General features: G+C 53.8%; 1 protein-coding gene across 2 annotated transcripts; it reads right to left on the bottom strand.

The window, feature by feature from the left end:
• Nucleotides 1–4,716: 4,716 nt before the first annotated feature.
• Nucleotides 4,717–22,670, bottom strand: USHBP1 (USH1 protein network component harmonin binding protein 1). 2 transcript variants are annotated; one of them, XM_039324417.1, is made up of 15 exons: nucleotides 22,209–22,670; nucleotides 21,105–21,253; nucleotides 20,129–20,256; nucleotides 19,255–19,379; nucleotides 18,504–18,716; nucleotides 17,007–17,087; nucleotides 16,517–16,641; nucleotides 15,858–15,998; nucleotides 15,262–15,359; nucleotides 12,804–12,891; nucleotides 12,235–12,493; nucleotides 11,160–11,363; nucleotides 9,005–9,102; nucleotides 5,643–5,765; nucleotides 4,717–5,236 (listed from the first exon to the last, which is right to left on the bottom strand). In XM_039324417.1, the coding sequence occupies exons 1-15, from the start codon at nucleotides 22,215–22,217 to the stop codon at nucleotides 4,981–4,983; spliced, it is 2,097 nt and encodes a 698-aa protein (XP_039180351.1). In that variant the 5' UTR covers nucleotides 22,218–22,670; the 3' UTR covers nucleotides 4,717–4,980. The 2 variants fall into 2 exon arrangements, with proteins under 2 accessions (XP_039180351.1, XP_039180352.1); XM_039324418.1 differs by lacking the exon at nucleotides 22,209–22,670 and adding an exon at nucleotides 21,532–21,623.
• Between the last annotated feature and the right edge of the window lie 3,061 nt (nucleotides 22,671–25,731).

Here is a 25,731-nt window from a genome sequence, read left to right as displayed (position 1 = left end):
GGACAGACTGCGTGCCTTTCTCAACAGACAGAGGTTGCAAAAGCCGAGTTTCAGAGTTGTGATGCAACTGAGTTGTCGGGATGATTTTATTTCGGAAAACAAGGCAACCCCTTTCTAGGCCTGCCTCTTGCTGAATCTCCTTGCAGCTTTCTGTCCTCTGCAAAGCCCCCTTTCTCTGCCAGCCCCCTGGACTAGGGTAGGCAGCCTCCATTTGGGGGGGGGGTTAGAGTGCAGATGGGCTGCTTTCATTAAGGCAAAAATCAATCAACTTGGGAGCCCAGTTGGTTGAACCGTACTGATTAAAAAAAAAGGACACAACTACTTTTATTGTTATGTAGAAACTGCTTCTGGATTTTGTGCTGGAGGTGGGAAAAAAAATGAAATTTTGATTTTGGGTTTTACCAATTAGATAAGACTTGATGTTATCGAAATGGCTAGTTGATATTATTTTGTAAAAGTAAAAAAGTTGAGGTTTGGTGTTGATATTCTTTTACTGCACCAAAGGAAATTGGAAGTCAATGCCTTTTTTTTTTCCCCTCCCTTACACAGGGGTTCTCAACCTTGGCAACTTTAAGACTTGTGGACTTCAACTCCCAGAATTCCTTAGCCAGCAAAGCTGGCTGAGGAATTCTGGGAGTTGAAGTCCACGAGTCTTAAAGTTGCCAAGGTTGAGAACCCCTGCCTACTCCCTTTTTCCTTCCCTATCTTTTCCACTATTTACTTTTGTATTTTCATTGCATCGTATGTTAGAAACTAATAAAACTTTTGCAAAAAAAAAAAAACAACAACCCAAAAAACTTGGGAGCCCAGCGAGGGGGTGCAGAGACCCCACAAGTACTCCCACCTTCTGGGTTGATGGGGACCCAGCGGTCAGGTGTTCAAGACTGCCCCTCTCCGTGGGGCCAGGGCTCTGTTGCCCAGGAGGAATATTTATCAAACCTCTGGCCTTCACCTTTGATCTTGCTGACAGCGGTGGAAAAAGGAATAAGGGGAGGGGGCAGTTGCAGTAGATAATGGATGGAGCTGGGGGGGGGGGAAGAGGAGAGCAGAGGTGGGGAGCTGGATGTGCTGTGAAGCCTGGCCCTTGCCGAGTTCCCAACCAAAGTCCTCCTCCCCCTGGGGAGGGCACATTCCCAGGGCACATTCCCAGGAAGGACCCCTTTCAAATGAAGTCTTTAAAAAAAAAAAAAAAATTCTTCTGCATCTGTGTTAAGAATGTGCATTTCTCAACGAGTCCTTATTATTCAGCTTATATGAGGTTTTTTCCAACTCTTCTAATGCTGGCCTTATTTGTTTGTTTGTTTGTTATTTTCCATTTATTTTAGAACATTGACATTGCCGCCTGCTTGCACATGGCGACTCAAGGCGGCTTACACAGATATAAAACACCATAAAGGAAACAACAACAACAACAATAATAAATATTAATGATGCCTCCAGGTCCAGGAGCAGGCTATCTCCAAGCAGAGATTAGACATAAAGGAAAAGAAAAGGCGAAAGAGGTGTGTGTTTGTGTGTGTGTGTGTGTTTGTGTGTGTGTGACCTGGTGCCTGGGACACCCACAGGAATCCTGAATCTTGTGGCTCAGGCAGCCCCTGGGAGATGCCTGGACTTCAACTCCCAGCATTCTTGTTGGCTGGGGAATTCTGGGAGCCGAAGTCCATAGAAGGCTAGGACTGGAAGAGTCTGGGGAAAGGGTTGTAAGAAGGGACAGGCAGCCTGGCTGGGGAAGACCCCCTTGGCCGCCCGCAGGGGACCCCCTGGAGCCTGGAAAACGGCTGGGGAACATGGATCTGGGGCAGAAGGAGGGCCTGGCCTCTTGCTGGGGCTCAGAGGCGGCGCCTGGAAAGTCACCTGAACCCCAAACCTGCCCCTGCCCTCCAGGGGGCCCCCCAGGTGTGTTGCCTTTGGTCAGAGCCACCGTCTGGGCAAGGAAAATCCACCCGCCCTTAGAAAAATGGAAGGCCGGGTGGGGCACCACCAGGTAATCCCAAGGATGGAGCCCAAGCTCAGAAGCCAGACAGCCCCCTCACTTCTGTTGTATTGTGTTGCTAAGGACACAACATGGACCCTTGAAGCAGAATCTAGCCTGGCTGGACAGCTCTGGAGGAACCCAGGCAGGACCCAAGATTTGGGCCCCTCGGACATCACGGATGATGGATGGGCAGCTGGGATGAGGCACCTGGGCCCCGATCCTCGGTTTAACTTAGCCTCTTTAAGAGATTTGGACTTCCCCATGGGGGATTCTGGGAATTGAAGTCAATTTGGGAAACCCCTGTCTACGACAGTGTTTCCCAAACTTGACAATTTTAAGGCATGTGGACTTCAACTCCCAGAATTCCACAGCCAGCATTGCTGGCTGTGGAATTCTGGGAGTTGAAGTCCACATGCCTTAAAATTGTCAAGTTTGGGAGACCGCTGTCTACGAGATCCCTGAACCAGCGTCTGGAGGCACCTGTTCCAAGGCAGGGAGGTGAATCAAAGCTGCTGCCTTTTAATTCCCTCTCTTGAGTTAGGAAGGCTGCGCCCGACTCCATTGGGATGTGGGGAGCACCGGTAAGCCCGGCGGAGGCCACCTGAAGCCCCCCCCCCCCGGCACAAGAGGAAGGGGCAGAGGAGAAGTGCTCCAGAGCCTGGAAATCTGGAAAGCAGAACAGCAGAGTTGGAAGGGACCTTGGAGGTCTTCTAGTCCAGTGGTTCTTAACCTGGGCGATATCGCCCCCCAGGGGCGATTTTGTTTTTCAGGGGGGCGAAGGAACGAAAAGGGGGAGATATGGGGGCGATGGAGCGAGAGGTTTTGGGGACACTTTTGAGACTTTTTCGTACGGTGAATCGCTGTATATCTGACAGAGGGGGGAGCGCTTCTTTCAAAACATCGCAGGCTGAGTGGCTCTGTAAAACATTTTGTATTGTATTTTTTTTTTAGCGTGCACTCCAGTTCCATATTATATTTTCTTTGTGTCTTTTTAATCCTTTTCACAGTGTGCGTGACTATATATACTTTCCTCGAATCTTCATTGAGTTTCAGAGTTTGCGTCTTGACATTCTTAGCTCCTGCATTGCGGTTTGTTCTTACACCCTTTTTATATTTCTTTTTTGCGTCTTAAATTTGACTTGTAGTTCAATCATGAAATGTTACTGTTTTTCTTTTCGGGCATTTCCCTTTCTTCCCATTGAATGTTGTTTTCAAAGAGGTCATTACATTGAAGGGTCTTGAATAAAGAAGATCATCATGAAATGCATGTAGCACGAAGTTTGGGAATAAAATTTCTCAGACAGTTGAGATAGGGGGAAAAGACTGGAAATGAACTATTTGCATCGATGTGTCCTGATGACAATTTTAAAGAAAACCAAAAAAGGGTTTGCATAAATTGAAGAATTATTTCCTATGGTGTGATTGAGAGGTGATGTTGTGGGAGGGGGGCGATGACAACTTCCTCATTGGCTCAAGGGGGCGATTGTTCAAAAAGGTTAAGAACCACTGGGCTAGTCCAACCCCTGCCCAGGTAGAAAACGCTACACCATTTCAGAAAAAGGGCTGTCCAGTCTCGATGATGAAGCACCCACAACTTCTGGAGGCAGGTTGTTCCACTGGTTAATTGTTTTAATAGGTCATGAAATTTCTCCCTAGTTCCAGGTTGCTTCTCTCCTTGATTGGTTTCCATCCGTTGCTTCTTGTCCTGCCTTCAGGTGCTCTGGAGAATAGCTTGACTCCTTCTTCTTTGTGGCAGCCCCTGAGATATTGGAACACGGCTATCCTGTCCCCCCTTGTCCTTCTCTTCGTTAAACTAGACATACCCAATTCCAGCAACCGTTCCTTATATGTTTTAGCCTCCAGTCCCCTGATCATCTTTGTTGCTCTTCTCTGCGCTCTTTCCAGGCTCTCAGCGTCTTTAAGCAATGCGTAAAAAAGGCTTTCCGCAGCCAGAACTCAGCTCTCCAAAGAATCGTATGCCGGAACTGCGTTGGCTTCCGGTCTCCTCCTCTTCCCAGCTACTCTGGCTCCTCCTCCTTCGGGACCCTGGAAGGCTGCCGTCCCGGTGGTGGCCCCTGCCCTTCGAAACAGCCTCCCCCCTTGTCGCGGCTGGCCCTGATGCCACTGGCCTTTAGAGAGGCAGTCTAGGCGGGGCTGCTTCCCCGGCCTTTGCGTCAGGGAGGGCAGCCTTCCCCAGGGCTGAAAAACCTCTTTTAGGCCTAATGTTATTTAGTGCTGTTGTTTTAGTTGGCTTTAGTGGTTGATGTTAAGGGTTTTTTTATATATTTTTGTTTAAAGATTTATGTACATTGTCTAGAACAGTGGTTCTCAACCCTTTTAATGCCGCGACCCCCAACCAGTCGTAAGTCGAGGACTACTCAACCGGTCGTAAGTCGAGGACTACTCAGCTGGTGCAGCACCGTTTGCAGAATGGGACTTTTGGCAGGCTCAGCAGGGCAGAGACAGCCTGGACAATTCCTATTGGCTTTTGAAAGCCAATAGAATTAGACTCTATTCAAGAGAGTCTCTTCTATTGGCTTTCAAAAGCCAATAGAATGAAAGGGAGTAGCACAGCTAAGGAAAAGAGGGAAAAAATGGTGGACTGCATTGTTTGGCGACCCCCGTGAAATGGTCGTTCGACCCCAAATGGGGTCCCGACCCACAGGTTGAGAACCATTGGTCTAGAATCCCATTGTTTTGAGCTGGGTGACCATATAAATGTTCTAAATATTAACATAACATAACATAATACAATATATAATATACAACATGGGACGACCATGACCTGCGTGATGGAAAATCTCCATGGACTCTCAGTCTATTAAAATGACAGCGGGAGCCTCGTACTTCCAGACCTGCAAGTAGCTTTACCAGGCTTAGCTCATCTGGTTGTGATTCCTGGCTGGTCTACCCGGCAAGGCTGACGGGTCTTCAGGGGGAAATGAGCCTTGCTGCCCCCCGCCCTTTGCTGGTCTGTAGGTGTGTTTGTGTGTGTCCAGAAAGCCTCACTTTCTGCTCCATACAAAGGAGGGGACTTCCAAATTCCCGGGCGGGTCCACGAATCTCTCGTCCACTGCGGGAGGCTGTGGGAGGCCAGTCGGCGCCCCTGCGGACACTCGGTCCTGCAGCTGCTGGAGGGCTTGCGCGAGAGCCTGGCGCTGCTTGGCCTGGCGCCTGGTCATCAGCCCCACCTGGGTCTCCAGCTGCCCCACCTGGCTCTCCTGCTTGTGACGGGCCTTCTGGTAGGCGAGGAGCAGGGCGCTGCAACGAGAGAGGGGCAAAGGGGGACTGAGTAGGGGGACCCAGAGCAGCCGGGGAACCCCGTTGCCCAGGGAAAGACAGTGGGACCCAGAGAAAGCAGGATGGGTCTTCCCTGGATTTGGTGTCCCCCAGATGTGCTGGTTGAGGGCGATGGGAGTTTTAGTCCAACACAGCTGGGGGGGGGGTCAAGGAGCTGTGGGAGGTTGGGACAGCCCGGCTTCTGTTTCCCTCCTGGCCACTCCATGCTACGTTGTAGCTGGTAGACTGCTGCTGTCCATGGTGGTTTAATCTTAACCCCACACCTCCTCTGTTGACCGAGAACGTTTCTCAGGGCGTAAGGCCCCCCTGGAGGGTCCAGAGGCTGAGGGGCCACCAGGGGGAAAGGGGAGCCCCTCCCCTCACTTACCTGTGGGCTTGGAAAAACTCCTGCATGAGCTCCATCTCCTGTGCCTCATGGGCTCTGCAGTCCTGGCTCTTCTCCTCCAAGTCCACCAAAAGAGCGTGCAGACGATCCTTCAGCGCCTGGATCCTGCCAGGAGCCAAAGGAGGTGAAGGTGAGAAGGAAGCCCCCCCCCGTAGAACAGAAGGGGAGGGGTCCCCCACCCCAGGATCAGCAGCCCCCTGGCTTTCATTGGCACCCAGAAGGCTGGCTGGAAGGGACCGATGGGCAGGGGAGTGCCGCCAGAGGGAAGACGGCTCTCCCAGGAGGGCCAAGCTTTCCAGCCGTTTGAAGATGGGGGGGGGGAGAAAGAAGGCTCACATTCCTCCCCCCCCCGTGACCCATTTCTCCAGCCTTTTTACAGGATACAGGTAGTCCTTGACTTGCAACCGTTCATTTAATGACGACAATGACATTGAAAGAAAAAAAGGCTGATGGCCATTTTTCATCCTTAGGACCGTGTTAGCCATTCCCACGCTCACGTGGCCAAAATTCGGACGCCTGGCAGCCGGTGTGCACACCGTGTGTATGACGGTCGCCGTGTCCCAGGGGGGGTCACGTGGTCCCTTTGGCCAACTTCCGACAATGGGGGAACTCAGATTTACTTAACGACCGTGTTACTTAACAACTGCAGGGATTCGCTTAATGAGGAATTCTGGGAACTGAAGTCCACAAGTCTTAAAGCGGTCAAGGTTGCAGACCCCTGGTTCAGGGTTTCCTGCCTGAGCAGGGGGTTGGACTAGAAGACCTCCAAGGTACCTTCCAACTCCTCCTCCTGTATTATTATTATTATTACTAATTATTATTATTATTAATTATTATGGATCCTCACAGTCAGCCAGATGTTCAGACTGGATTTGGCATTTTGTCTACCTATCGAGTCCTTACCCAGGACCTGGGATAGGCAGATGTGGATGTTTGATGGTATTACAGGTATCGTCGCAGGATGGAAGCAGTTCCTAGTAAGGCCGCCTTTTGCAATTGACTAATAGCGAATTTGTCAATGTCGATGATGGTGTCCAAGTGGTGCTCCAGTTGTTTTGGGATTGCACCCAAGGAGCCTATGACTATTGGTACTACCCTTGCTTGCTTTTGCCACAGTCTTTCTATTTCTATTTGTAGGTCTTTGTATTTTGTGATCTTCTCCAGTTCTTTCTCGTCTATTCTGCTGTCTCCAGGCACTGCCACGTCCACTATCCAGACTTTTTTGTCTTTCTTATCGACAATTGTTAAGTCTGGGGTGTTATGTGGCAGGTGCTTGTCTGTTTGAATTCTGAAGTCCCAGAGCAGTTTAACTTTATCATTTTCTATGACTTTCTCTATTTTATGAGCCCACCAGTTTTTGCTTACAGGCAAAATAATAGTAACAACAACAACAACAACAATAATGCTATTTTGCTAAATCCAATCTAAAGGCCCGGGGTCTCTGCGTCAGCCCTGACCTTCCCTTCTTTCCCCTCGCTGAAGCTGGGCTGCCTCTTCAAACCGGAATCTCAGGATTTTCCAGCAGAAGTTTGCCTTTCTCGTTTTGTTTTGTTTTTCAAATGGATTGTGCATCGGATTGTACAAGCTGTGCCGTCCTGGCAGGTATAAGTGGCTTGCAAACATGGGTTCACTTGAGGCCGCTGTGAGAAAACTCTGGAAGGCTGCGGGGGGGGGGGTGCTGGAGGAGTTTGATGTGGACAAACCAAGCTCTCTTTTCATAGAATGAAAAAAAAAGAAAAAGGCAGAAGGAGACACTTTTACAGGTCCTTGACTTACAACCCTTTGTTTAGTGATGGTTCAAAGCTACAACTGGAAAAACGTGTCCTTTCACTTAAGATCCGGCATGTATTCGTGATGGCTGCGAAGTTTCTGGGTGCTATAATCACCGTCTGCAACCTTCTCGCTGACAAGCACAGTCCAAATGAATCAGAACAGAGCTGGAAGGGACCTTGGAGGTCATCTAATCCAGCCCCCCCTGCCCAAGCAGGAGACTTTATGCCCATTTCAGACAAAGGGTTGTCCAATCTCTTCTTAAAAACCTCCAGCGATGAAGCACCCACCATTTCTGGAGGAAACCTCTGTTCCACTGATTAATTGATCTGGGATTATAAAATAACAGAACAACAGAGCTGGAAGGGACCTGGGAGGTCATCTAGTCCAACCCCCTGCTCATGCAGGAGAACCTACACCATTCCAGACAAAGGGCTGTCCAATCTCTTAAAAATCTCCAGAGATAAAGCACCCACCACTTCCGAAGGCAATGTCTGTTCCACTGGCTAATTGGAATTAATTAAGCAATTAGTCAGTTGGAATTATTATTTTTTTTTAAAAAAAAAATGGGGGAAGCCGGATTTGCTTAGCCACTTCATGATTCACTTAACAATCGCAGCAATCCCTTTAATCGCCGTGCCAAAAAAATAAAAAATAAAAGTTTGCAAAATCGGGCGCGGATCACTCAACCCGGTGCCTCGTTTAGAAAATGGAAATTCTTTCCTGAGTTGTGGTTGTGAGTCAAGGGTTACCTCTAGACTGATCACTGGCTGCAGAATGAAGATTTAATATTTTCAATCTCCAGAAACCGAGATAGAAATGGAGAGATTTCATTCTGATACGCCCAGCCGAAGATTTCCGGCACAGCCGCTCAGATTGTGATGCTAATCGCCAGGCAGGCCATGTCACCGTGTGTGTGGACCCTCCCTCCCTCTCTCTCTCTCTCTCCCCCCCCCCCAGAAGGAAGCCGGCATTGGTGGGGCTGGATATGATTTTATCCCCTCGGTTTACTCGGACTTTAATACTCAACGTGCAGAAGAAGGCTGCCAATTTCAGAGTTTTTTTTTCTTCTAAATTCCACGCTCAGCGTTTTGCATTTTACACTTCAGATCCCTGGTTTTTTTTTCCCCACGGTTCAATAAAACCCCCCAAAGAGAGGGGCCCAGCCACCAGGAGGGACCCCCCCTTCTCCTCCTGACCTCCCCACTGCTGGACGTCAGGGGATGGAGGTGGCAGCAGGGAGGGGTCTTTCCAGCCCAGTTGGGGAGGCACAGAACAGCTCTGCCCACAAAGGCAGTGGAGAACGTCCACTGCATTCCTGCTGGGTGGAGGGGGTCTCACCCCCTTCTGTGGGTGGGGGGAGCATGGCACTCCCTTCTCTCACAACTAATGACATTCCTCCCACCCCCCCCAGGGAATTTCCCCCCCTTCCTTTTCTTCCCGGAGCCCTCCCCCCGTGATGCCAGGGGAGCAGAGCCGGTGTGTGGCATCCGAGCCTCCGAGTGCCAGCTCCTCTTATTTATTTTGCTTCTTCAACTGGTTCGCCACCCGTCCCACAGCAAAGGGAGCCTCACCGATCCGAAGTCTCCCGGCATCGGAGCCTCAGGGCCTCCGGCTCCATCCGGGCCAGGCTCCTCTCCGGGTCCCTGGGGAGGCCATCGGGCGCAGCTGCCTGCGTGTTGGTGGAGGAGAAAACAGGTGAATGCCTGGCCAGGCACAGGCCCCCTGGCTCAAGCCGGAAGCATGCGGTGTGTCTCTCTCTCTGTGTCACCCCACCCTTGTCCTCCCCTGTCTCGACTGCTGCAATGCGCTGCACTTGGGCTGCCCTTGAAAAGTATCCAGTAGCCATCCAGCACTGCAAGGTTTGGGCAAGGCTAGATTTGCACCCGGGTCTCCTGGCTGTCCAATTCAAGGTGCTGGTTGTCATCCTTAAGGCAGGCGTCACCTTAAGGGAGCCCTGGTGGCGCAGTGGTGAGAAGGTGGCATTGCAGGCTGGCTCTGCCTGCTGCCAACGGTTCGATTCTCACCAGATCAAGGCTGGCTCAGCCTTCCAAGGTTGGTAAAAGGAGGAGCCAGATTGTTGGGGGGGGGGACAATATGCGGACTCTGTAAACCGCTTAGAGGGGGCTGTAAAGCTCTGCAAAGCGGTATATAAGTCTTATTGCTATTGCTATCCTCACCTTCTCCCTCCTTCCCTTCTTTCCTCTCTCCTTTCTTCGCACCCTTTCCTTTCTACCTTTTTTCTTTCCTTCCCTCTACACCTTTTTCTCTTTTTTCTTTCTTTCCTGCTCCCTCCTTTTCTTTATGTCCCATCTTTTTCTCTCCCTCTTCTTTCCTTTCCTTCCTTTTTCTTCCTTCCTTCCTTCCTTCCTTCTTTCCTTCCTTCCTTCCTTCCTTCCTTCCTTTCCTTCCTTTCTCTTTCTTTCCCTTCCTTCCTTCCTTTTTCTTTCTTCCTTCCTTTCTTTCCTTCCTCTTCCTTCCTTCCTTTCTTTCTTTCTTTCTTTCTTTCTTTCTTTCTTTCTTTCTTTCTTTCTTTCTTTCTTTCTTTCTTTTCCTTCCTTCCTTCCTTCCTTCCTTCCTTCCTTCCTTCCTTCCTTCCTTCCTTCCTTCCTTCCTTCCTCCCTCTTGTACGAGCCCTGGTGGCGCTGTGGTTAGAATGCAGGATTGCAAGCTGATTCTGCTCACTGCCAGCAGTTTGATCCTCATTGGCTCAAGGTCGACTCAGCCTTCCGTCCTTCCGAGGTCGGAAAAAGGAGGACCCAGGCTGTTGGGGGCAAATAGGCTGACCCCATAAATCGTTTAGAGAGGGCTGTAAAAACACTGTGAAGCGGTATATAAGTCTAAGGCAGGGGTAGGCAACCTTGGCTCTTCTAGGACTCGTGGACTTCAACTCCCAGAATTCCTGAGCCAGCATGGGGGAACTATGGCCCCTTTCATGACTAGCAGACTTCAACTCCCAGAATTCCTGAGCCAGCATGGGGGAACTTTGGCCCCTTCATGACTAGCAGACTTCAACTCCCAGAATTCCTGAGCCAGCCTGGCTCAGCTTGGAAACCTCTCCCTTTCCCCTCAGCATGGCTGGCTCAGGAATTCTGGGAGTTGAAGTCCACCAGTCCTAAAAGAGCCGAGGTTGCCCACCCCTGGTCTAAGGGCTTCTGCTGTTGCTATTTCAGACAAGCGGCTGTCCCGTCTCTTCTTAAAAACCTCCAGGGACGGATCACCCACAACCTCCGGAGGCCATCAATTAATTTTTCCGATTTTTTTTCCTCACTGTCAGGAAATTCCCCCTGGGTTCTACGCCGGATCTCTCCCTGATGCGTTTCCATGAGCTTCACTTCCTGTCCTGTCTTCAGATACCTCGAAGAACAGGTGGGACCCCCTCCCTCCTCTCTGGGGCAGCCCCTCGGATGCTGCAACCCTAACCCTACCCGTGGCCACCCCCTGGTCTGCCTCTTTGCTTGACCAGCCCTTGACCAGGCTAGGCCAATCGCGGGCGGTGGGTCTCCTTCCTCCACGGAAGTGGAGACCCTTCCCAACACACCCGTCTCTTCTGGAAACGAAACGGGGCACCCGCAGGTGGGACGGGGTCCAGGGCAGCCCTCGACGCTTCCTGGCGTCCAGGCGGTTGGGCAGCAGGGGTCCGTTCTGGGAAGGGGAGCCTCCCGGCATCCCGGAGGGGGGCTCCCCGGGGGTCCAGGAGGGGCACAGAGTAGTTGGGGGGGCTCTTACCCCGGAGTCCTCCTCACTGCTGCTGCTGCTGCTTCCCAGGGAGGGGGCTGGCTGTCCCCGGAGGGCCCGGTGCTCCCGCTGGAGGGTCCGGATGACCAGCAGGCAGGCAGCCTCCTGGGCGGGCAGCGTGTGGGTCCAGAGCACCAGGCCCTGCTTGGCTTTGGCCGTCAGGAGCAGCCGAGTGCCCAGATCAGCCAGAGTCTCCTGGAGGCGGCAGAGGGAGACGGAGGGTGGAGGGGGAGAAGGGGGCCCAGAGGCAGCCCCCCCAGGTGTTTGGGGGGCACAAGCAGGGAGGACAGGAGCCGTTCTCTGCCCCCCCAGACGGGGCCCCTTCGGCTCAGTTGCAGACCCCCCCCTTGAAGACCCACCAGCTGTTTGGGAGAGCAGAGAACCCAAGAAGGCAGACAGAGACGATTCAGACTTATGACTGCCACCGGGAGGAGTATTTCCGTTGCTGAGCAAGCGGTTGTTAAGTGAGTCGTGTCCAATTTAATGACCTTTTTTGCCAGGGTCGTTAAGTGAATCACGTGGCCGTTAAGCGAATCCAGCTTCCCTACGGATTCTGCTCGTCAGAAGCTGGCTGGGCAGGTGGCGGACAGGCAAAGTCCAAGGGGAAGCCAGGTCCACTTGACAAGCACGTTACCGAGTGCGCAACTGCGGTGTTTTGCTCAACAACCGTGGCGACAGAAGTCGTAAAAAGGGGCAAAACTCATTTGATGAAAGTCTCACTCAGCAACGTAAAGTCTCGGCTCGGAGGAGGTCGTAAGTGGAGGACTGCCTGGGTACAGAGACAGAGAGCAATTGGCCAGCCGGGTTTTGCAGAGGTATAAAATAAAAGGGTGTGGGGGTGTTGTGGGAACCCCAAGAAAACAGATGAGACGGTGAAGCGAAACCTGCACGGAATGGAGACGGACGGGAAAAGGTCCCTCTTGGGCTGGCCGGCGGGAGCGCTCCGCGCGGCAACCTTTTCCTGCAGCTCTCCCTTGCTCAGGAACCCAAGGCTGCTGCCGATCTTTCTCCCCCCCCCCAAAGACGGGAAAGCCTCCCCCCCCCCGTCCCTCCCTTGCCTGCTCACCCGGCCGTTGTGCAGCTCCCGCAGCAGCCGGGCCTTCTCCATCCTGGGCGGGGGGGCCGGGCCAGGAAGCGCCTCCTGCAGGGCCCTCCGGCCCTCGGCCACTCTGGCCGCGATGCCCGCGCTGAGCCTGGCAGCCATGGAGGCCAGGCCCGGAGGGGGTGGGGGGGTGGGCAGCTTCAGCGACCTCTGCTCGGCCCGCAGGTGCCCGATGCACGCCCACAGCCGCTGCTTGGCCTGTGGGCTGGCCGGTCGCCGGTCGCTGAAAGGGAAGCGGGTTCTGGACAGCGGATCGCAGTCTCCCATAGACACCCCTGAAATCAGGAGGGTCCAGCCTTGGATGGCTTTAAGACGGGGGGACTGCAACTCCCAGAATTCCCCAGCCGGCTTTAAGATGGGGGGGAGGACTGCAACTCCCAGAATTCCATCTCTTCAGACTAACTGGATTCTTTCTGAGGAGGTTTGGACGCAAAGGGAGCCCCCTCCCCCGCTGGGCCTTCCTCCTGGCTCACCCTCTGCCCTCCCTCCTGTGATGACCCCTCCCCAACCCCCCCCAGCCCCCTCCCCAGTACCTGTCCCAGGGGCTCTCGTGGGGGAGGCTGCAGGCTTGCAAAATCCGGACAGCTTTCTCCAGGGCAGGATTGGGGTCCTCGGATGCCCCTACCAGGAAATGCAGGGAGGGAGATACCATAGAGAATCCTAAGGCTGGAAGGGACCTCAGAGGTCATCTAGTCCAACCCTTGCTCAAGGCAGGAGCCTTACGCCATCCCAGTCCAATCCCAGCCTGGTCTATTTCGGAAGCTTCCAGCAATGAAGCACCTTGAACCCCGAGCTTTTCCACTTAATTATTCAATCCCAACAGCAAACGTAAAGAAAATAAGGTGATGGGTGAATAATTTTAAACGAATGAAATAAATAAAACGATTGATGAAAGCTTGTGCCGTTCAATGAAATGTGTGGGTCGGAAAAGGGGGTGCCAGGCTGCCAGCCCACTTGTGCCCTGCCCCCCCCCAGCCTGGCCCTCACAGCTCCAGCTGGGCTGCGGCCTTCACAGGAAGCCCAGGGCATCTGGAGGCAACGGAGGATTGTCCAAAGGTGCTTTTTTTTCAAAAGCCAAGTGGTTTTTCCTTGAAGAGGTTTCGCTCCCCGTCCGAGAAGCTTCATCGGTTCTGCCTGAATGGAAGGATTTATATTCCTTGCCATCATCCGGTCGCTGGCGCTCTCTCTGAGAGTCATTAAGGCTGCTTGGAGGCTAAAGCATATAAGGAAAGGCTGCTGGAATTGGGTATGTCTAGTTTAACGAAGAGAAGGACGAGGGGGACATGATAGCAGCATTCCAGTATCTCAGGGGCTGCCCCAAAGAAGAGGGAGTCAAGCTATTCTCCAAAGCGCCTGAAGGCAGGACAAGAAGCAACGGGTGGAAACTAATCAAGGAGAGAAGCAACCTAGAACTAAGGAGAAACTTCCTGACAGTGAGAACAATTAGCCAGTGGAACCACCTGCCTCCAGAAGCGGTGAATGCTCCAACACTGGAAGTTTTTAAGAAGAGACTGGACAACCATTTGTCCGAAATGGTTTAGGGCAGTGGTGGCGAACCTATGGCACAGGTGCCAGAGGCGGCACTCAGAGCCCTCTCTGTGGACACGCGCACCGTCGCCCCAGTCCTAGGCCTTCATCTGGGTTTTATAAAACCTTTTCGCTTTAGGCCTCCACCAGCGTGTGCAAAAAAAAAAAAAAAAAAAAAAAGTTCAGTCAATTTCAACTTTACACGGGAAAAAAAAAGATCCTGCAAAGTTGGAATTGATTGATTGAACTTTTTAGTCCCACCCGGTCTGCCGTTACCACCGCAGCCACGCCCACCCAATGGGCCACGCCCACCCGGCACTTGATGCATAAGTGGGTTTTGGGTTGCAGTTTGGACACTTGATCTCTAAAAGGTTCGCCATCACTGGTATAGGGTTTCCTGCCTGAGCAGGGGGTTGGACTAGATGACCTCCAATGTCCCTTCCAACTTTACTACTACTACTACTTACTATTACTACTACTACTACTACTACTACTACTACTACTATTATTATTATTATTATTATTATTATTATTATTATTATTATTATTATTATTATTATTATCCGAGTGTCCTCAACCGCTCTGAGAGAGGGCTAGCCACCAGAGGACTGCAAGGAATCTAAACCCTTCCATTCTCCACCCTTCAGGCGGAACTGAAGAAGCTCCTCGGATGAGGAGCGAAACCTCTTCAAGGAAAACCAAAAAAAAAAGTCCAGCTGCCTTTTGAGAAAGCACCTTTGCAGCCACCCTGACCTGGATGGCTGAGCACCCCATAGAGGGAGGACTGTGTGTCGTGCCTTCGCCCTGTGTGTGTGTGTGTGTGTGTGTGTGTGTGTGTGTGTGTGTGTGACTTCCAAGCCTCCTAGGTGAAATTCATTTAAGACCTGACCCCCACATTACAACCTTTTCCTCTCCCCACACCTTTCACTTTGGGTCCTTGCTCTTTTAACCCCTAACCAGCCACCTCAGCCACAGTGGGGGGGGAGACTTGTCCCCCAAGAGAGAGAGAGAGAGTGTGTGTGTGACAGTTGTTTAAACATCTGTAAAAGAAAGCAAGAGAATTGCAGGCATGTTGGGTGGGGTGTGTGTTATTGTTTCAGTCTTCCAATGCAGGGCTTGGACTGCTGTCCGCGGCCCCCAAGGATACGGGGCATGGTGTGGTCAAAAATGATCCCCCCCTCAGTACTCAGCGGCTGAAACCTGTTTTTTCGACCCCCCCCTTTTTCCTGGGTCTCTGGAGACCCTTCCTTCTGCATCACTATTTATTTATTTGTTGTCGCAGCCCCCTCCCACAGACCATCTGGTGTGCGCAGAAAGCAGGCAGAGCTTCAGTGGGTCCCACCGTGCCCTGCCCCAAAATGGCTTCCTCTCCCTTTGCGGCCTTTGGGGTGGGGGGGAGGAAGAGGCTGGAGGGCCTCTGAGGGGGGAGAGAGAGAGACAGCCCCCCACTTCCCGGGGTCTCACCTGCCCAGGGTGCCTCTGCTCCCGCCTCTGGGCTCCCCCGGTTCTGCTCCCTGGCCGTCAGCGCCAAGAGGGTCTCGTAGGCCTCCAGGCAGCGTTCGCTGGGAGGGAGGGTCAAGAGGGGAGGGGGGAACAGGGCCCACACCAGTCAGACCCAGAGACCCCCCCCCAGGAGACAGCCTTCTGGATGCTGCCCCCACCCCCCCATTGGATCAAGGGGAGGGGTCTCCGACAGTCCCTGCTCTTCCCTCCTAGCAGCCCTGCGAGGTAGGACAGGCAGGCTAGATGGGGAGTATTAGCCTCTGCCCCAGACCAGGCCCCGCCTGCCAATCACCAGCCCCCAAATTCACCCCACATTGCCCAGGGGAGACTCTCTCTGCAGCTCAGCTGAAGGCAGCCAGAGGGGTGAGAAGCCCCCCTTCTTCCGCCCCCTGTTTTTCCTGGCTCCCCGGAGACCCCTTCTTTCTGCAGGGCTATTTATTTATTTACGGTGGTGGCCCCCCTCCCAGAGACCCTGCCCCCCAAGAGGGAAAATGGAGGCAGCCCCCAACTGGGCCCCAAACTGAGTGGGGGGAGGTTTGCCCCCTCGGCGGACTCACCTGCCCCGGACGGCCAGGGCCAGGGCAGTCTGGCGGGACTCCTGGCATCCGAGCAGCAGGCTGAGGCGCTCCGCATCCGTCTTGGACTCCTGCAGGGCCCCTGAGAGCAGCCGGTGCAGCCCCTGCAGCCCCTCCACGGACCTGGGCGGGGGGGGCACGGGGAGCTTGTACTACGGGTTGTAACCCAGGTGTTCCAAGCCCGCTGATTGAATCAATGGCCCTAATCGGGCTCCGTAAAGCAAACCGCAGGCGACTGGGTGGGTCCTCAAAGCCCCCCTGAGATGAGGCACCGCAAGTGCTTAGAGGGAGTGAGGAAGCCCCCCCCTTCCCCAAGAAGCCCCCCCTTCCAGAGAAGGGCAGGGGCCAAAACAGAGGCTTGCCCCCCCAACACCCCCACAGGGGCCCTCTGCCCCTGAGGTCATCCTTCAAATCTGCTTCCAACTCCCTGGCCCGATGGGTGGGGGGCACGGGGCACTGTTGCAGCCCCCTCCCTGGGACAAATCCACCAAGCAGGGTCTCCATGCACGGGACCCCTGGCTGGGAGTCTTACCGAGATCGGGGTAGGGCCTTGAACCCTCCGCGTGCTAGGCAATCCCCCCCATTTCAACTGCCCCCCCAAGAGCAGGCGAAGGAGGGGGGGGGGTGTCAGGGACCCCTACCTGTGGAGATGCTCCAGGCTGGGCTGGATCTCTGCAGAGAGGGAGGCCGGCAGGGTCTGGGCGGGATGGGCGCTGGTGGCCCCCCATGGAGGGTGGAGGCCATTCTGAGCAGCCCCCCAGGGATCCTGCAAGGGGCACGTCAAGAGCACAGCAACAACACACACACACACACACACACACACACACACAGGGCCAAGGATCTGCTTTCAACCTAAAACAGTGTTTCTCAACCTTGACCATTTTAAGGCATGTGGACTTCAACTCCCAGAATTCCACAGCCAGCAACGCTGGCTGTGGAATTCTGGGAGTTGAAGTCCACATGCCTTAAAATGGTCCAGGTTGAGAAACACTGACCTAAATCATGCCAAACCATCCCAAACCATCCCAAAGGTGAGCAGAAAAACAATAGGGGAGAAGCCCCCTCCCTTTGGATCTGGGTGCTGAGCCCCCCCTCCCCTGCCCGCGCCTGAAGGGGGCTCCCTTGCAGCACCTGGACCCCTTCCCCGAGGGGGCTGGGGGCTCCTCCGGAGCAGGTCTCCAGCCTGGACAGGCTCCCCTGCAGCTCTTGCACCTGGACGGAGAGAGGGGGGCAAGGGGGGGGTCACTCAAACCCGGGACCCTTTCAGATTCCCCCCCCCCTCCGAGCAATTCCCCACAGACCCCAAAAGTGGGAAAGAGCAGGATCAGGAACTGCATGACTCTAGTATCTGGGAGGGGGCTGTTGGAGGGGTTGCTGTCCCCCTTAAGTTTTGATTGCTCATGAAAGGATGGACAAAGAAGAAAGACCCTTCCCCACAGGGGAGCCCCATGCAGGAGCCACAGAGGGGGGCTTCTCAGTTGCTGCCCCCTTCCTCCCTCCCTCCCTCCCTCCCTTCCTTCCTTCCTTCCTTCCTTCCTCCCTCCCTCTCTCCCTTCCCTTTCCCTTCTTCCCTCCCTTCCTTCTTTCCTTCCTCCTACTCTTCTCACCTTCCTTCCTTCCTTCCTCCCTCCTCCTCCCTCTCCCTTCCTTCTTTCCTTCCTCCTTCTACCCTTCTCTCCTTCCTTCCTCCGTCCTCCTCCCTCCCTCCCTTCCTTCTTTCCTTCCTCCTCCTACTCTTCTCACCTTCCTTCCTTCCTTCCTTCCTTCCTTCCTCCCTCCTCCTCCCTCTCCCTTCCCTTTCCCTTCTTCCCTCCCTTCCTTCTTTCCTTCCTCCTCCTACCCTTCTCTGCTTCCTTCCTTCCTTCCCTTCCTCTGTCCCTCCCTCCTCCCTCCCTTCCTCCCTTCCCTTCCTCCCTCACTCCTTCCTTCCCTTCTCTTCCTTCCTTGCTTCCTCCTTCCCTCCTTCCCTTCTCTCCTTCCTTCCTCCCCCTTCTTCCTTCCTTTCTTCCTTCCTTCCCTCTTCTCTTCTCTTCTTTGCTTCCTTATTTCCTTGCCCCGTTTCTTTCCCCCCTCCTCCCTCCCCCCAGGCTAAGCTACACCCCTGCCCCCCCCCCCAGGGCCTTACGCAGGGCTACCAGGATGGGGCTACCAGGACCTCTGGCTCCCCCTGCTGGATCTGGTGGGCAGCAGCAGCGCAGGGCTCCCGAAGGGCCTGGTGAACTAACTGGGGGGGGGGGGCGAATCTCAGCGCCCCAAAGGGCGGCCGCCCCCTCCGGGTGGGGCTTTCCATGGGGTGCCAGAGGACCCCCTTAACAAAGGGGGCAAACTCTGGGCTGACCCGCCGGCTGGGCGGCACGGCAGTTACTTCCCAGGAGAGCAAACAGCCAAGGAAGCACAGCTGGAATGGGGCCACCCTGCAGGCCAAAGGGGGATCCAGATGTGAGCGGGGGGGGGTGATGCCCGTCAGAAGGGGCGGGGCTTTGCTGACCCTCTGGGCTGTCCTGGGCCTCCCCCCACAACTGGCCCTGATCTGAGCATCTGGCAAGGGGGCTGGTGGTTCTTCCCTCAACCGCACAGCGAGAGTCGCCCCTTGCCAGCCCCCCAAACCGCCCCCCCCGTGCCCCCTACCTTCCTCTGGAGCTTTTCCCGCTCCTGCTGGGAGGCTGTGATGGAGGCCTGGGACCGGCTCAGGAGCTCCTGCTTGGCCTCCAGCTCAGCACGGAGGGAGCCGTTCCTCTCCCTGTAGAGAGCAAGCATCCTCTCGCAGGGGGGGTCCCCAGCCTCCTGGTGGGGGGACCCCCAGCTCCCCTTCTGCAGCTCCACCAGCCTGGCTTCCAGACCCTGGCAGAAGATGACCAACCGGGGGGGGGGGGCACGTTTGCCACCAGCCGGCCTTGGCAGAACGTCTCCCGGAGCCCCTCCTTTGAGGGGAAACCCCTCTGCCCCCACCCTGGAGCCCCCCTCCCCAAGGCCACCGGCAGTCAGGACTAGCCCCCTGCTGCAGATGTGCAAACATCCTCTTAGCAGAATGTTTCTGTTCAATTCGTTTATTTATTTCTGTTAAGAATTCTGTTAAACTCGGGTGGAAATTTTACTTGTTGAAAAGTGGGCAAGAAGACACACAACCCAACTCCTGGCTACTCCCTGGCAGGAAATACAGAATACCAGACCTTGAAGGGACCTTGGAGGTCATCTAGTCCAACCCCATGCCCAAGCAGGAGACCCTATGCCATTTCAGACAAGGGGCTGTCCAGGCTCTTTTTCAAAGCCTACAGAGCTGGAGCAGCCACAACGTCCGGAGGCAGGACGTCCAGGTGTGTGTTGGGGGGGGGTTCAGCTGCTCGTCCCCCTCCCTCCCTCCCTCCCTTCCCCTGCTCACCTGGGCCAGCTGGGCATATCCCTGCAGCTCGGCTTCCACGCTGGGAAGGCGATTCCGGTACGACAGGAGGACGTTCTCCAGAGAGGTGACCGCCTTGTCAACGTCGAGGAAGAGGTCAGCCTTTTCTGGGAGACAAAAACACCAGGGCTTTCCCGATCTCTGTGGAGCACCTGGAATTCCCCAGTCCAGGTCAGTGGAGTCCAGAGGGGTCAACCCCTGGGGATGGGGGTGGATTGAACCAGGCCTGCGGACCAGAAGGAGGGATGGGGAGGCCTGATGGGTCTAGGACAGGGGTAGGCAACCTCGGCTCTTTTATGACTCATGGACTTCAACTCCCAGAATTCCCGAGTCAGCTATGCTGACTCGGGAATTCTGGGAGTTGAAGTCCATGAGTCATAAAAGAGCCGAGGTTGCCTACCCCTGGTCTAGGACAAAGGATCCCCTTCCCCAGAGGGAGTTCTCTGCTCCTGGGAACCCCTTTAGAAGGACACACGTGAGACCAATCTGGGGGATGGACTAGAAGACCTCCAGGGTCCCTTCAAAGGCTAGTGTTCTGGGATCTCTCCAAAGGAGGCAGGGGCCTTGTGCTCTCCAAGGGGTCAACTGGCCAGACCTCCTTGGCCCAAACCAGCTGGGCTGCGGCCTCTGCAGACTGACCAGTGCTTCCATTCCCAACGAGAACCCGTTTGACCCAAAGCCCCGGTCCGAGGCTCCTTCCAAAACAAAGTGGCCGGCCGGGAGAGGAAGCCAGCGGTCAGGAGCCACCCAGCGGCGGTAGCAAGGCTGGCGTTTTCTTCCCAGCTCCTGATTCGAGATTTCCCACACTTTGCCCAGCGAGATCCAAGCCCCCCCCATCAGGCCGGGAGGGTCTTACCTTCTTCTTCCGGACCGGCTGGAGGCGGGGGGGACGGGCTCCTGGTCCGGCTGGCAAAGAGGGACGGGCATCGGGGGAGGCTGGCGCTGGACTCGGAGCCCAGATCGGAAAAAAACCCCTCCTCCTCCCTGCAGCACAAGAAGAGGAAGGCGGGGGCTGGGTGAAGAGGCCGGGCAGGGGCTCGGCCTGGGGAGGGGGCTTGGCTGGGGCAGAGGGGGAGGGCGGGTGGGAAAGGAAATGCCCTCCTGGGCACGCCACAGACACGTCACCACCATCATTTCTTGGAGATGTCTTTTGACAGCCCTGGGATCTCCGGGTGGTCTCCTGTCCAAGATTTAAGGCAGGCACAAAACTGCCCTGCGACACCCGGATATCGTGCACGGGACCAATGACCTTCTGCTTAGCGACTGGATTACGACAGCGCTGAAAAAGGGACTCACGGCCGGTTTTCCCCGGGAAAAGTCAGGCACTTGGCAACTGGCTTGTACTTGTGACGGTTGCAGCGTCCTGCCGGCTCCTGTGATGGCCATTTGCCCCCTTCCCAGCCAACGTCCGGCAAGAATAGCCAACGGGGGGGAGCCGGGTTCGCTTAATGACTTAACAACAGCAGCGATTCACTTAACCACGGTGATGAGAAAGGTCGTAAAATGAGGCAGCACGTCTTGCTTAACGACAGAAATCTTGGGCTCAGTTGTGGCTGGCGGTGAGGACTAGCAGCACTAGTTTTTCCTCTGGCGTTGGGGCTAGATAAATTATTTCACTGCGGAGGTGCCCGAGTCCTCCATAATACGAAATAATCTGCTTTTTCTGGTGAGTTCTCACAATCCCAGGTCCACGCAGGGCCGCCTGCCCCCCGGAGCCCATGAGAGGGTTCCTTGGGCCGTTTGGACCCCCCCCAAGGAAAGTGGGGCTAAAGAGGGGTGGGTGCAGAGGGGGAGAAGGGAGGAGTGCCCCCCCACCGTCTGCAGGGACTGACCTGGCCTTGTCCCGCTGCAGCCGCTCCAACTTTCCCTGCAGCCGGGCGACCGTGACCATCAGGCGGGTGATGCGTTCCTCGTACTGCAGGGCGGCTTCCTCGCTGGGCTCCTCCTGGGGGCCTTCCCCGCTGGGGGGCCCCAGCTCCCCCTGCAGCCCATGGGGAAAGGGGGAGCGTCAGCCGCCCCCCAAGATCCAGAGGGTCCCACCCCCCTGCAGCCACAGGGAAAGGGGGAGCATTAACCGCCCCCCAAGATGCAGAGGGTCCCACCCCCCTGCAGCCCAAGGGAAAGGGGGAGCGTCAGCCGCCCCCCAAGATGCAGAGGGTCCCACCCCCCTGCAGCCCACGGGGAAAGAGGGAGCGTCAGCCGCCCCCCAAGATCCAGAGGGTCCCACCCGGCTAGGGAATTCTGGGAGTTGCAGTCCACCTGTCTTAAAGCCAGCTGGGGAATTCTGGGAGTTGCAGTCCGCCCGTCTTAAAGCTGACCCGGTTGAGGAATGCTGGATTAGACCGTCTCCCCTGCAGCCCTCCCCTCTTTTGCCCCCTGCAAGCCCCCCTGAAAGGCCGCCTGGCCACTGCTTGGCCCCCGGGCCTCCGCTTGGGCCGAGCGCTACAGACCCACCTTGGATGGGGCAGGAAGCCCGGAGTTGCTTTCCCCAATCAAACACCGGAAGCCAGGAATTTTTGTTGGGGGGGGGAGACTTTCCTGTGTTTTCCCCAGCAACAATGACTTGTTTGTCCCTGCAGGATGAATCCCCCCCACTCCTGGCTTCCAGACGGGGGAGGGTCATTCCTGGGGATGCGGCTGGGATGCCAGGCCCGGCCTCTGTGTAGGGACCCGTCGCAAGGCCTGGGCAGCTTCGCCAGGCAAGGAAACTGGGAGTGTTGGTGATGCCCCTGGCAGCTGGCGAGCCCTGGGTGGTTGCCAGGGTCCCTCAGAGATCAACTAGTCCATCCCAGCTGCCCCCAAAGCAGGAAATTAGAGCACTTCACGTGGGAAAGGACTGCTTCACCGGGGTTTCTGGAGTTCTAATGGAGACTCAGAAACCCTCAAACTGGACCGGAGGTTTTCCCATGGGACCCCTTCCCCAAATTCGCATCTACCTCTTCCATTCTTCGTCTTCGTTCTGTCTTCTCCCCTTGCAAGTAAGCTGGTTCTTGGCTCCGTCCTGGCCCCGATGGATGGCGGCTGGCTTTTCCTGTTGATCTGCAGCCTTCCCAGCTTCCCTACATGTTTCCTGTGCTCCGTGAGGGGAAGGGGCCGTGCCCTGGTCAAGCCTCGCCTCGCCTTCATCCATGGCCCGACAACCGACCGTATTGATAAACGTGTCACAAATGAGAACACAAAACAATTAGATTTTGTTTCAGAACGAAGACGGTGTGGATCGTAAAATCTGTGCTGGGTCCCGGTGGAGGTTAGGGGGCCCTGTGGAGATGGGAATGCCTCGCACGGAGGATTAATTTTGCTTTATGGCACAGTGTAGGGCAGTGTTCCTCAACCTTGCAGCTGGAGCTGTGCAGCCAAGGAACGGCTGGGGAATCCTGGGAATGGCTGGGGAATTCTGGGAGTGGAAGGACACACAGCTTCCAGCCCCCAAGACTGAGGAACGATGGGATTGCAGCGAGTTTACAGCCGGTGTAATTCTAAGCGGGAGGACTGAGCTCCCAGCAGCCCCTCTGCTTCGTTTTGTGTCAGGGATTCTTGTATTAACTGAATGCAACAAAAAGAAAAAGAAATCTTCAGGGAAAGAAAGAAAGAAAGAAAGAAAGAGAAAGAAAAGGAATAGAAACAGAATAGAATAATAACTTTATAGTCACTTTGAATGTACACTAATCGGCAAACATTAAAGTGAAATTTTGTTGCAATCAGCTCTCAAAGGGTCACTGCCTCTGATGTACACTATGTAAATGTGACAAAAATAAATAAATACAGAATTATGCATGTAGCCACATATACTGTGGGTTTTCACGCACCCAGCGGGTCTCCCATGAGTGTAGAAGAACAGACACGAACACGGGGTTTCCTCGGGATGGGAGCCCCGAACAAAGCCGAAGCATCCCTTTTATTGCGTTATCAGAAGGCGGGTTTATATGCACCTCGTGACCACATCACACCAATCACACTGTCACAACACAGCACATTAGCATATTACACGTGCTACAGCTTTGTTTTGCTCACGCCCCTATACAGCTGTTACACCCGGCACCAACAACGCACCAAACACCTTCCTTTGCACCACGGCACTTCTTGGTATTCTCCCGAACGTTTTGACTTCCGACTTCCTTATACCTTGGCCTACTGCAGCTGATGACTCAGCCTAGCAGGCCAGATAATCGAATAACATCTCCTCCTTTTCTGTTTTATTTAAAATAAGGAGGGAGCGCTTTATACGAAGTCATCCTCAGTGTCGCTTGGCAAGGTGAAGGCCGGTTTGGCTAGCAGGGGTTGCTGAACTGCAGTGATAGGTGTAGTTACTAAATTGACCTGTTGATGGGTGACAGTTCCTGAGGGAAAATTTTTAAACATCGTAAACAAAGAGGGCAAACATGAATACAACAACATATCAAAACTAAAATAACCACAATAGTTATAATACCAGAAACCAATGATCGCAGCCAGGTTCCGTCGGGTAGCCAAGACCATAGGGCATCCCAAATGTTTATTGCGCCAGATCCGTCGGATTGTAACGGATTATGGCGAACCATGTCTTCCATATGCTCAGTGGTACCTGTGATATTGGCTTTATAATCAGAGATATAAACACAACAATGAGAATGGGTTAAGGCACATACTCCTCCTTTCGAGGCAAGGATAATGTCCAAAGCATAACGATTTTGCAGAACAATCTCTCGTATTTCTGCCACTTCCTTGTTTAACAATTTGGTAGTCTGAATGGTAGCGTTGAACATGTGCCTAGTCCAGTTATTTAATGCATAGATGTCTCTGTAATTCATGGCTACCCCCAGAGATGGAATAAGAGATCGTGCAACTTGCGTTCCTGTATTGCCGGGTCCTTCCAGGCCATTTTCAAGATCTCTTCGATTGCGCAAACGGCCTGAAGGTGGCTGATCTGACACAAAAACTGAGGGAGCAAGAAAGCCCAACGTACAACGGCCGGACCACCGTGGAGGTATACGTTGATATGCCTGCCGGCCACAAAGCATCCAGACGTTACTTAATATATTTGTAGTCATGCTGGAACTTTGCACAGTTTGGCGAACCATGGCTCTTACAAGACTGCAAAGGAAGAGTGTAGACATCGTGTCCGTGTTGCCGGGGTGACATCCTGTTGATAGCGAGCATCCGGTTATTTGATAGGTACACATATATTCAGAAAAATCATCAAGGGATTCAAAAAGAGGAGTTTTCTTAGAGGGATGTGGTCTAGTCATGTTTGAAAGTTGAAATGTGACGTCACAATATGGGCATCTGCCTACTAAAACAGGGTTTTTAACGGTGTTCTTATATTCCCAACAAAACGCAGCTTTTTCCTGGATTCTGCTTCCTATTGTGTATACCGTATAATTCAGCATAGCATTGGAAAGGGTCCCTCTAGACCGGGGAAATTGTTTCCAACCAGTTGTATTAAAAGGCACCGCATGCATAAAAAGTCCCCCCTCCTCCAAGGTTGGGATATGCATGCACATCCAACACTCAGTCTTGTTCAAAAGACGAGAAATATTCTGCACATCTTTCATAAAAGAGTTGTGGGCCCAGGGTTCATGGTCGTCCGACGTCTGGTTAGGATGGTGGAGATTGAACCAAATAAGGACGAACACAGCGAGCTGGAGTCCAAATGATTTTGCCATGATCATCTACCGCAGTGTAGCCTCTCCCCCAGGTAATAAGCTCTGCAAGACCTTTCCACGTGGGGTCTGGAAGCCATCGATAGTAAACTGGAGGTCTTGACGTAGGGGGAGGGACTGTTGAAAAATGACGAGAGGCAGCTGTTGATGATGGATCGCCCGTCAGATTTAAAAAATTCAGTGTATAAAGACACAAGTTAAGAGCGTTTTGCACTGCTGGGAGGCCAGGGGCAATTTTCCCCTTTTCATTTAAATATCGATTGAGAGCTGTTTTTAATGTTTGATTTGCTCGCTCAACCAAGGCTTGACCTTGGCTATTATACGGAATGCCAAACTTATGAACAATGGACCATTTTGTACAGAATTCTGCAAAAGCAGAGCTAATATAAGCAGGCCCGTTGTCTGTCTTAAATTCTTTGGGGCGTCCCAACGATGCAAATGACCGAATACAGTGATTGATAACATGTTTAGTGGCCTCACTAAACATGGGGGAAGCCATAATGAAGCCAGAATATGTATCAATAGAAACATGAAGATGTTTCCACGGGGCAAAGGGAGGATATTGAGTAACATCCATTTGCCAAATTTGACAGCTCTCCAAGCCACGAGGATTTACTCCAAGTGGTATTGAGTGTGCTTGCTTGCTACAGGTTGGACATTGCTGAACGATGGCAGCAGCTTCAGCAGCTGAAAGATTAAATTGTTTGATTAATGCTTTCTTATTTTGATGGAAATAGGAATGACTTTCCCAGGGGGTTAAAAAGGTGAGTGGCACATTAAGAGGTGTTTGTGAGGTGGCAGCATCGGCAACATCATTGCC

This window comes from Crotalus tigris, unplaced genomic scaffold (assembly GCF_016545835.1).
Source record: "Crotalus tigris isolate CLP2741 ecotype Arizona unplaced genomic scaffold, ASM1654583v1 scf7180000024298.760630, whole genome shotgun sequence".
Classification (NCBI taxonomy): Eukaryota; Metazoa; Chordata; class Lepidosauria; order Squamata; family Viperidae; genus Crotalus; species Crotalus tigris.
The sequence above is the reverse complement of the archived record's forward strand: the minus strand, read 5'-3'. Positions and strand labels throughout refer to the sequence as shown.

What these genes read in the sequence shown, in the direction of transcription:
- USHBP1 (XM_039324417.1), bottom strand. An exon ending in AGCCTGGAGCATCTCCACAG is followed by an intron (nt 15,999 to 16,516) that starts GTAGGGGTCCCT and finishes CCCCCCGCCCAG; the next exon opens with GTCCGTGGAGGGGCTGCAGG. An exon ending in CACGAGAGCCCCTGGGACAG is followed by an intron (nt 12,494 to 12,803) that starts GTACTGGGGAGG and finishes CTTCCCTTTCAG; the next exon opens with CGACCGGCGACCGGCCAGCC.